This window comes from Myotis lucifugus, unplaced genomic scaffold, assembly GCF_000147115.1.
Source record: "Myotis lucifugus unplaced genomic scaffold, Myoluc2.0 scaffold_19, whole genome shotgun sequence".
NCBI lineage: Eukaryota > Metazoa > Chordata > Mammalia > Chiroptera > Vespertilionidae > Myotis > Myotis lucifugus.
The window spans coordinates 3,280,814-3,293,040 of NW_005871067.1; the positions used below are offsets into that span (position 1 = coordinate 3,280,814).

General features: G+C 41.6%; 1 protein-coding gene across 1 annotated transcript in view; it reads left to right on the plus strand.

Moving 5' to 3' along the window:
• The first annotated feature begins 4,778 nt into the window (after positions 1 to 4,778).
• PSPC1 (paraspeckle component 1) overlaps positions 4,779 to 12,227 on the plus strand; it is a 77,591-nt gene continuing 70,142 nt past the window's right edge. The window contains exon 1 of the mRNA XM_006085482.3: positions 4,779 to 5,374. Coding sequence (XP_006085544.1) covers positions 5,009 to 5,374 — 366 coding nt within the window. The 5' untranslated portion in view covers positions 4,779 to 5,008. The remainder of the gene's footprint in view (positions 5,375 to 12,227) is intronic.

A 12,227-nucleotide genomic window follows, 5' to 3' on the forward strand; every position in this document is an offset into this window, starting at 1 on the left:
TTCAACCTCACCGGGGTCGTCCCTACCACACCGGGGCCGTTTCGACCTGACTGGGGTCGTCCCTACCTCACGGGGGCTGTTTCAACCTCACCGGGGTCGTCCCTACCTCACGGGGGCCGTTTCAACCTGACCGGGGTTGTCCCTACCACACCGGGGCCGTTTCGACCTGACCAGGGTCGTCCCTACCTCACGGGGGCCGTTTCAACCTCACCGGGGTTGTCCCTACCACACCGGGGCTGTTTCAAGCTGACTGGGGTTGTCCCTACCACACCGGGGCCGTTTCGACCTGACTGGGGTCGTCCCTACCTCATGGGTCTTATTGCAACTTTAAATAAATTATTAGGCACATTTAAATGAGGGGGGGTTGGGCTGACCAGGTAGCTCAGTTAGTTAGAACATCATTCCAATACACCAAGGTTGTGGGTTCAATCTCTAGTCAGGGCACATATAAGAATTAACCAATTAATGCATAAATGATTGGAACAACAAATCAATCTCTCCCTCCCCACTTCCTTTATCTAAAAGTCAGTAAAATTAAAAAAAAAATTGTAATGAGCTATTCAGCCCAGCTGGCATTGCTCAGTGATTGAGCATTGGCCTATGAACCAGGAGGTTATGTTTAGATTCCTGGTCAGGGCACATCCTGGTTTGTGGGCTCCATCCCCAGTGTGGGGCATGCAGGAGGCAGCTAATCAATGATTTATCATTGATGTTTCTATCCCTTTCCCTTCCTCTCTGAAATCAATAAAAATGTATTTTAAAAAATAAGGTAGAAGGAAAATGATCAATAATAATAATTTTATGGTGCCAGAATATTTTCCAAAGACTAATGAGCTCATTCAACATGCACAATAAGTTTACAAAGTAGGTATTATTCCCATATTATACATGATGAAACTCAGGCACAGATCTACCATGTAAAATGCTGTTGAATGATCTGAGGTTTGACTGTTGTATCTGATAAAGTGGAGGCTGTTGCCCACTGTAATGAGAGAGGTTTCAAAGGAATGGAATATGGGGATGGATATCTAATTAGTGGGGCTTAAGGAGAAATCAAGAGATGAGCAATTTGAGACAGAAAATATTGATAACTCTTTTCTTTTGTAAAGAAATGGTAGCTAAAGTACATGTATGTGGTCTAGGAAGGTCCCCCCCCCCCACCTTTTTGAGATAAAAGTTTTATCAGCAGTTTGCAGATGAGAGTAGTTCAGTATTGATCAAATAACTGATCACTGGGAGAGGTGATAGATAAAAGCAAAGTACTTGGAAAGAGGATGCTATCTAGTGGGTTGTCATTAGAGAAGATCAGTGGCAATTAATGTAACAGGAGGGAAGGCAATATATAAGGCTACATATGGAGTTGAGTTGGTAGATTTGGTGTTGATAGAAGGAAGCAATTTTGTCTTTTTCTTCAATGAAATTAGTAAAAGTTGACAATATCAGCTATGAGTGAGGTGGGGAGGAGTGTTGGTTTGAAGAGAAAGAAAATGTGTGAAATTGTTAAATAGGAAATTAGGTGAGAGAAATAACTAGGGGCCTACCAGATATTTGTGGTTATAAATTTAAAGAGGGGTCAGAAAGAAGGGGGTAAAGGAGAGGGGGAGAGATGGAGTTTATGCTGTCATGTGCTTTTTGGAGCTGGGATTTTTGATGAAGGAGAGAGGGGACATGTCCAAGTTGCAAGGTCTGAGCAACCAAGAATCCCTATACAACCACAATCCCTGCTATGGTAGGGGTTTGGGCAACTGTATTTGTGGGACCTACAAGGAACCCTGGAATGGGAAACTGGTACTGCTGTGCACAGGCCCATGTTAGCTCAGGTGCGTTGGTGCCAAGACTATTCTATTTTTTATTGTGTAGCATGTTATATTACATGAATGTACCACTGTTTATCCATTCACCAGTTGGACATTTGAGTTGTTTCCAGTTTTTTGCTGATTGTAACAAAAGTCCCTATGAACATTTGCATATAGTTGTTTGTTTGTTTTTTTGTGAATACAAGTGTTTATTTCTCTTGGCTAAATAGGAGGTGGGCTTCTGTTCTAAAGTCATCCTATGTTTAACTTCATGAAAAATTATCTGTTTTGCAGAGTGACTGTGAATTCATTTTTTTTAATATATATATTTATTGATTTTTTACAGAGAGGAAGGGAGAGGGATAGAGAGTTAGAAACATCAATGAGAGAGAAGCATCGATCAGCCGCCTCCTGCACACCCCCCACTGGGGATGTGCCCGCAACCAAGGTACATGCCCTTGACTGGAATCGAACCTGGGACCCTTCAGTCCCCAGGCCGACGCTCTATCCAGTGAGCCAAACCAGCCAGGGCTGTGAATTCATTTATTAACATTCATTGAATACTTACCATTTACCTAGAGCAATACTGGGCAAAACTGACTAGTTTGGTAGACACTGTATGGCTCTCAGATCTTTTTTTTTTTTTTTTAAATATATTTTATTGATTTTTTACAGAGAGGAAGGGAGAGAGATAGAGAGTTAGAAACATCGATGAGAGAGACTGCACATCTCCTACCGGGGATGTGCCCGCAACCCAGGTACATGCCCTTGACTGGAATCGAACCTGGGACCTTTCAGTCCGCAGGCCGACGCTCTATCCACTGAGCCAAACCGGTTTCGGCCAGATCTTAAAATATTTGCAGTTAGGTCTTTTACAGAAAACATTTGTGGACCCATGTCAAAGTAGGTTGATAGGAGTTCTGGATCTGGTTGTACTACTTTCATAGGCACACTTATTTTATAGAATTGTAGTGTCTCATTAGGAAATATAATAAAAACCTTGCTCTTGATAGACAGAAATGTATTTTCACTTGTTTCAATTACTGAGAAATATCCTGTTATTCAAAGGTGTGTATAAAATGGGCAGGTTTTTATTTTCCCATTGTCACTGAAAATTGGGCTGGATATTTATAATAATATCATATTTTCACACACTGCTGCACACATCACACAATTTTGAACACTTATCACACTGTTGTTTGTTTGGACCTGGGATTTTTGAAGGGATTCTTTACATTGTAAAGAATTCTGTGTTTTGTCTTTATGAAGGAATGACTGGGATGAGACCACTGAAGCATCTTAAAAAATATGTAACAGTGGAAGTGCCACGTAAGAAACATTTAAACCTATAGAGAATTTTTGTGAGTTTATCTTAGCCAAACTGTCAATAATTGCCAGGCAGCAAAATCTCAACAGATTGAGATAATGCTCTGGAGCAGCAGTCACCAACCTTTCGGACTTCATGGACCACCAGTTGGTGACCGCTGCTCTGGAGAATGGCAGTTTTGTATCTTATTTTATACATTACAATCAAAAGAGGAGATCCATTTGGGTTACATGAAATCCATTGGCGATAGGTTAGAGAGGCGGGAAAAAGCAAAATAGGGCAACTTCTGGGATTGGATCAAAAGTAAAACAAAGACACATACTTCTTTTTCATAGGTGGGTATAGGATAGTTAACAGTCAATGATTAACTCAATAATAATGAGAGGATTTGTGATTTTCGAAAAGTGGTGCCTGTGCTTTGAGGGGTCAGAACAAGGATAATTACTTTGACCTTCCAAAGATGCAAAAAGACAGCCGTAGCTCGTTTGGCTCAGTGGATAGAGCGTCAGACTGTAGACTGAAGGGTCCCGGGTTCGATTCCAGTCAAGGGCACATGCCTGGTTGCGGGCTTGAACCCTAGTAGGGGGCATGCAGGAGGCAGCCCATTGATGATTCTCTCTCATCATTGATGTTTCTCTCTCTCTCTCCCTTCCTCTCTGAAATCAATAAAAATATGTATTTTTTTAAAAAGTAAAATCTACCATAATTTTACAAAAAAAAAACAAAGATGCAAAAAGACAATAGACAGGCTCAGTTAGGTAAGGATTGAGCTTTGTCATGGAGCTGCCAGCCTAGGACATGACTACCTACCATAAACTGCTTTTAGTTAAAAATTTTTAATTTTAGGCTATTCTTTGTGGTTATTTTTGGTCTTTAAGTTTGTAAGGGTGCCATGAAACCCTTGACATGAGCTTGTCAGGTTTAATATGTGGCCCTTTTAGTCCACAATATTTACCATTGACGTGTACAACCAAGAATCCCTGTTGCAGGGGTCCTCAAACTACAGCCCGTGGGCCACATGCAAATACAAATATTGTATTTGTTCCTGTTTTGTTTTTTTACTTCAAAATAAGATATGTGCAGTGTGCATAGGAATTTGTTCATAGTTTTTTTTTTAAACTATAGTCCAGCCCTCCAACGGTCTGAGGGACAGTGAACTGGCCCCGTTTAAAAAGTTTGAGGACCCCTGCTTCAGTGGTTCTCAACCTTCCCTAATGCCATGACCCTTTAATACAGTTCCTCATGTTGTGGTGACTCCCAACCATAAAATTATTTTCGTTGCCACTTCATAACTGTAATTTTGCTACTGTTATGAATCATAATATAAATATCTGATATGCAGGATGTATTTTCATTGTTACAAATTGAACATAATTAAAGCATAGTGATTAATCACAAAAACAATATGTAATTATATATGTGTTTTCCGATGGTCTTAGGCGACCCTTGTGAAAGGGTCTTTCGACCCCCAAACAGTCGCGACCCACAGGTTGGCGACCCACAGGTTGAGAACCGCTGCTTTAGCGGTTTGGGCAGCTGCATTTGTCAGCTCGATCAGGAACCCTGGAACCGAACCCTGGTAATGCTGTGCGCAGGCCTATGCTAGCGCAGGTGCATTGGCGCCGACCGCACAGGCGCGTTGCCTCCGTTCCGGTGATTACGTAGGGGCGGGGCTTGTGGTCGGCGTCACTTCCAACTGCGGCTGGAGGCAGCGCCATTTTGAACGTGCAGCGGCCGCGGGCATTAGGTGGGTTGGAAAGGCCTGCTGGTTGCTGGAGTGGCGACCTCCTCTGGCTTTCTCCTTCACAGTACCGTCTCCGTGGGGAGGCACGGAGCCACAGACACATCTCTAAGGTTGCTTCCCGGCCCGAGGTGAAGCCTTCTGATGATGTTAAGGGGAAATCTGAAGCAAGTTCGCATTGAGAAAAACCCGGCCCGCCTGCGTGCTCTCGAATCGGCGGGGGGCGAGGGCGAGCCTGCGGCCGCCATGGCCCTCTCACTGGCTGGGGAGCCGGCGCCCCCCGCTCCCGTACCCGCGGAGGAGCGCCCGGAGGAGGAGGTGGGCTTCACCATCGACATCAAGAGCTTCCTCAAGCCGGGCGAGAAGACGTACACGCAGCGCTGCCGCCTCTTTGTGGGCAACCTGCCCACGGACATCACGGAGGAGGACTTCAAGCGGCTCTTCGAGCGCTACGGCGAGCCCAGCGAGGTCTTCATCAACCGCGACCGCGGTTTCGGCTTCATCCGCCTGGTGAGTGTCGGGCGGGCGCGGGCCGTGGTTTTCTCCCCGCCGGCGGGTCGCCAGCGGTTTGAGCCGCCGGCCTCGCTGACGGTTAGCCAAGCCCGGCTGCATGTTGGTCACTAGTCCCGGGAACCAGGGGTCGGGAACTCGGAGTCCAGGCAGAATGGGTTAGAAGGGGACGAACAGGACAGGCCTGGGGGGGGAGGGGGGCGGCGGGAGCCGTTTCTCACCAGAAGTCTCCTTGGGCCCGAAGGCCCTCCCAGCGAAATTGCTTCCTAGAGTTGTCCCCACCTCGTCCCTTTGGCTTCCAAAGACCCGCACGCGCGGAGCGGACAGCCTCGTGTTTCTCACGCCGCCGCCTCCCCAGTCGGCGGAGCCCGCATTGATCCTACACCCCGCAGTATTGGAACGGTGTTGAATTATTGTGTCTAATAAAATGTGTCTTCCCCGCCAACACTCGGGAGTTTTCCACGTTTTGGAATTGTATTGTTTTACTTACACATTTTAATACTAGAATACTATATATCTTTACTATTTTTAAGTCTAAACCTTAGGAATTTATCCCATAGCCTGCACAATTTGTGCCTCCCTTGTGTTTTTTAAAAAATACATTTTTATTTCAGAGAGGAATGGAGAGAGAGAAACATCAATGATGAGAATCATTGATTGGCAGCCTTCTGCACGACCCCCACCGGGGATGGAGCCCGCAACCCCAGGCTTGTGCCGCGGAGTAATTGAGCCCAGGACCCTTGAGTCCACAGGCCAAAGTGGCTAGGGCTCCCTTGTATTTTTTTTTAAAGAATATGATTGGTGAGGATTTACACTTAACAGGACATACTATCAGCTACTTGGTTTTTCTATGTGCTTTCTAGTGAACTCCATCAGTGTCAGTTATGCAGCACTGTTTTAATTCATATTTAGATGCTAGATTTTTGCTAATAAAATATCTTTCTTGGATGGAGGCTTTTTTACACAAAGTAATGTTTGCATAAAGAAGTGTGTGTTTACTTTGACTCTCAAATTTTATGTTCATGGTAATTTGTGGAAGCTTTCTTTTGGAACTTTAGCTTTTAATATTGGGTTCTCTCAGTGAGTGGTCAAGGCAGAATAGAAAATTGTAATTAAATGACAGTACCTTTTAGGGAGGACATTTGAACATCTAAATGGCCTCAAAAATCTTCATAGGGTATTAATGAGACATGGAAGTTTCCTTAAAATTCAAGTTAAATAATGCATTTTCAACATAAAATCATAAATGCTCTTAATTATATTTTGGACATTAGAGAAACAGTTTATCACTTGGTAAATTTGTTTTTAATATATCCAAAGTTTTCTTAAAGGAAGGTAGGAATACTATAATAAAGCATTATAGACAACTTTTAGTAAACTTTCCAAAAGGATGCTGCTTAACATTTTCTTGGTCTATTCTGAAGTTGACATTCTGGAAGAATGGTAGGGCTGCATTTCCCTCTCTTTTGGAAGTCTTATGCTTACAAATAAGCCAATAAACAATTTATTCACATGGGAAAATATTTTTCCTTCCTATCTTTAAAGCTAATAATCCTATCTTCTTTAGTGTATTAGTGCTGTGCAATAGAACTTTCTGCAGTGATGGAAATGCTATGTTTCTGTGCTGTCTAACATAGTGGCCACCATATGTGATTGCTGAGTAATTAAAATGTGGCTATTGTGGCTGAGGAGTTGAATTTTACATTTTATTTATTCTTGAATAGTGGCTACTACATTGGACAGCACAGCTCACTGCTTTTCTTTCTTTAAAAAAAATCTGTGAGATTATGAAATGGGGAACTAAGAAGGACTGCTATTACCTTGTTCCTTTGGAATATGCTCCTCCAGGCCTATCACCATAAATTTATGTGTAAGAATGTTAAAAATTTGTCAGTTGGAAATTAGAATTTGGCTTACAAAATTTGACTTCATGGATAACTTTACTATTTAATCTGAGCTCTGTGATTAATAGGTAAGTTTTAAAGCTTGAAATATTTCTGAGCTATTATGTATTTATTTCTAAGGAAAATCATAGAATGTATGTCTGATTTGAATGTAAGTAATGGTATAGTGGCTATAGTGTATATGTAGGGATGGTGTAGTGGCTCTAAAATACTGCTGGGTTTATCTGGTTTGTGTTTTTACAAATACTGTTGTGTGGGGGTTTTTTTGTAAATACAGTGGGGCCTTGACTTAGGAGTTTAATTCGTTCCAAGACCGATCTCGTTAAGGAGCTCGTTCACTCAAATTACTCTGTCAACTCAATGCAAAAAATCGACTGAGAGACAGCTGGTATCTCAAAAAACTTGTTAGTCGGGACACTAGTAAGTCAAGGCCCCACTGTATGTTTTTATTGACTTTTTTTTAAAAGAGAGGAAGGGAGAGAGAGATTGAAACATCCTATAGAGAAACCTCGATCGGCTGTCGCCTGCACACTCCCAACTGGGGATTGAGCCCCCAACCTTGGCATGTTCCCTGACCTAGAATCCAACAGTGACCTCCTGTTTCATAAGTCAGTGCTCAACCACTGAGCGCTGGCTGGGCTATGTTTGTTAATCTTTATCCGAGAAAATTTTTTCCACCCCCCCCCCCCCTAGAGAGTGGAAGGAAAGTGGAGAGAGTAAGAGAGAAACATGGATGTGAGGCACATCCATTGGTTGCCTCTTGCACACGCTCCGACTGGGGCCTCAGGTTGAACCCCCAACCTTTTGATTCAAGGGCGTTCACTAACCACTGAACCACACATGTCCGGGCAGCAATTAATTTTTAAAATGCAAATACGCCGAAACCGGTTTGGCTCAGTGGATAGAGCGTCGGCCTGCGGACTGAAAGGTCCCATGTTCGGTTGTGGTCAAGGGCATGTACCTGGAGTGGGAGATGTGCAGGAGGCAGCTGGTCGATGTTTCTCTCTCATCGATGTTTCTAACTCTATCTCTCTCCCTTCCTCTCTGTAAAATATCAATAAATTAAAAAAAAATGCAAATACATTTTCTTAGACTGGTAGTTGTAGTTTTGCAGTTAATTGATGAAGTCAAACAAAATTTTTTTTAAAAGGAATCTCTTTAAAAAAATTAATTTTAGAGAGAGAAAGAGTGAACATTGATGTGAGAGAGAAACATCTGCTGCTCCTGTACTTGCCCCGACTAAGGATTGAATCTTAATCTGCCAACCTTTGATAGCTGATGCTCCAACCAAGCCACACTGACCATGGTGAGGTAAGATTTTTGAGATGGTATAGCATCAGCATTACTAATATATAATGGTAGGGAAAAGAATTAAAAAATTTTTTTATTCATTGATTTGAGAGAGATAAACATCGGTTTGTTGTTGTGTATTCATTGGTTGCTTCTTGGGTGTGCCCTGACCAGAGATCAGTATCAGGACGATGCTCTAACCTAGTGAGCTACCTGGTCAGGGCAGGGGAAAGAATTTTTGTGTGTGTGTGTTTTTAATTGCAGTTTTAATTTTATTTTTTAAAAATATTTTTTAATTGATTTCAGAGAGGAAGGGAGAAGGAAAGAGAGATACAAACATCAATGATGAGAGAAACATTGATCTGCTGCCTCCTGCACGCCCTACACTGGTGATGAAGCCCACAACTCGGGCATGTGCCCTGAAGGGGAAATCTGTGTCCTCTTGGTTCTAGGTTGATGTTCAACCACTGATCTACGCTGGCTGGGCGAAGAGAAAGATTTTAAGTAGCATTTCCTTGTAAGATCCTAGTCCATAGTGTGAGCCCCTAGTACATTACAGATGAAATAGACTGTGTATATTTTGGATACATTTTGTGGAATTTTGGACCCAAAAGCTTAGGTTTTTACTAGTTACTGCAAATTTAGATTGGATAAATTAACTCAAAAGTTGTAGTGCATTTTAAAGCTAGTTTAATGTAGTTAAAGCTCTTTATTACTTTCACCTGAACTCGGTTTTGGCTTTTTTTTTTTTTTTTTTTTTTTTTTTTAACCCCAGCCCCTACTTTTAGCTTTAGTAAACCAGATTTCTGGAGCAATATTTCACAAAAGTGTGGTCCCTGTCCAACAGCTCCCATTCTCTTTGTAGTGTAAGACGAAGGCCACTTATTTTCCCCTACCATTCATGCTAGCAATGCTGACCTTATACCATCTCAAAAATTGTCTCACCTCAACAGTCAGTTAACTGGGTATTTGTTAGAAATAGAAATGCAAATTCTAGGGCTCCTTTATAGATCTAAGTCAGAAATTTAGGGTTTGGGGTCCAACAATCATGGGTGGTGGTCTTTTTTTTTTTTTTAAACAATGTTTTGTTTGTTTGTTTGTTTGTTTTGAGAGAGGGAGAAAGGGAGAGGGAGAGAGAGAAACATCCATCAGCTGCCTCCTGCATGGCCCCTACTGGGGATTGAACCCTGACCAGGAATTGAACCTGCCACTTCTCAGGGAATGGGACATACTCAACTGAGCCACACCAGCCCAGGACATTTTTTTTTTTTTTACTTAAAAAAAAAATCCTCACCAGAGGGATATATTTATTTATTTTTAGATGACGGGGATGGGGGGCGGGGTTGGGGGGTGGGAAGAGAGAAGAAGATTGAGGAAGTAGAAAGGAGGAAAGGGAAAGGATCATTGATTGGTTGCTTCTTGTACACACCCCAATTGGGACAGAATTAGGAACCTAGGTATGCGCCCTGAATGGGAATTGAATCTGCAAACTTTTGGTGTATGGGATGACACTAACCAACTGAGCAAACACCAGCCAGGGCTTGGGTATTATTCTGAAGCTAAAGTTTGAGAACCATTGTTCTAATTAAAGAATTAGAAATTAACTGAATTTACTTATATTTAATTATGGGGGACTAAACCCCCTGCCCTCATGCTTTTTATTTTATTTTATTATTTTAAAAATATATCTTTATGTTTCTAACTCCCTTCTTCTCTGTAAAAAAATCAATAAAATATATTAAAAAAAACTCATCGATGTTTCTAACTCCCTTCTCTAAAAAATCAATAAAATATTAAAAAAATATATATGTATCTTTATTGGTTTCAGAGAGGAAGGAAGAGGGAAAGAGAGAGAGAAACATCAGTGATGAGAGAAAATCATTGATTTGCTATCTTCTGCACACCCCACACTGGGGATTGAACTCGCAGTCAGGGCATATGGCCTGACTAGGAATCGAACCATGACTTCCTGGTTCATAGGTTGATGCTCAACGACTGAACCACCACAGCTGGGCTAATGTATGCTTCTTATAGAATGTTCAAATATTAATTAGACTGCAAAATGTACTTAGTGGGCCTGTTCAGCATAATTTCAAGTCATCTTTTATTTCAGGGAAGTTCTCTTAATTATAATTTTACACTAGTGAAGATCTTCCCTCCCCTAGTACACTTACTAAACATGATCACTGTTAACTTTTGTATATTTTTCCATAAAAATCAAACTATACTATACATTGTATTGTGATTTGAGTTTTCATTATATCTTTGACATCTTTTTGTGTCATTAGATTACTATTTTTTAATCCTCACCTGAGGACATGCTCAGAGAGAGGAGGAAGGATGAGAGAGAGAGAGAAACATTGATGTGAGAGAGAAACATTGATACATTGCCTTCCATACGTGTCCCAACTGGGGATTGAACCTGCAACCCAGGTATGTGCCTGCTGGGCAATCAACCAGGAATCTTTCAGTGCAATGGACCTGCTTAACCAACTGAGTGACTCAGGCCAGGCTAGATTCTTTTTAATGACAATATTTCACAGTATGAATGTATACTGTAAGTTTTTTATTCAACCTTCTATTGATTAGACTTGAAGGCTATTTCCATTTTCCATCAGTGGGTTTCCTTATACTTGTTAACTTAGTATTCTTGCAGTGGGGGGTTTTAACCACTAATAAATAATGAGAGAAAAGATCATGCTTTGGAAAGGATTCCCTGGTAATCATTAGATTCCAGTTCAAGTAGTCTCTATCTTGGGTAGTCACTTAGTTTATTGTTATTTTTATTTATTTTTTGTAATCCTTTTAGTTAAGAACCTGTAATTTTACCTTTTGTGCAGACTGATGTAGGGACACAAGCTGGAAGGTGGGATTTGTATTGGTGGAGATTGTGAATTGTGCGTAGATTCAAATTAGCATTTGCAGTGTGTGATCTTGGGCAGATAAATTCAACATCTTTAGGCCTGTTTCCACATATGTGAAGTGGGGATAGTAACAGAACCTACTTCATAAGACTTGGCAAGGATAATGAAAGAGAATGTGCGTGCAACACGTGTGTGTTATAATGAATGGCTGGAATATAGTAACTACTTGGTAAAGATTTTCTGATTCTGGAAGTAAAAAAAATCTCTGGTTTCATTTCAAATACGTATTTTTAATTTATTACTAATACTTCAATACACATTTAGAGAAGTGGTTCTCAAATAGGGTAGTTTTGCTTTCCAGGGAACATTTGACAGTGTCTGGAGACATTCTTGTTTGTCAAAACTGCGGGTTGGTTCTACTGACATAAACATCCTACAATGCACTGGACAGTGCCCCGCTCCCCAAGAATTATCTTGGCCATAATGTCAATGATGCTGAGATTAAAAAACTCTGAAGTAGCTCTGGCCAGAGTGGGTCAGTGGATAGAGCGTTCGTCAGCCGTGGACTGAAGGGTCCCAGGTTTGATTCTGATCAAGGGCACGCACCTGGGTTGCAGGCTCAAAACCGGCCCTGGTCAGGGTGTGTGCGGGAGTCAACGAATGGATGTGTCTTTCTCACGTCAGTGTTTCTCTCTGTCTCTTCTCCCTCCCTTTCCACTCTCCTTGGAAAATCAATAAAATAATACCATTGGGTGACTATTCGTAACAATAAACAAAAACAAGGTTATTATTTTG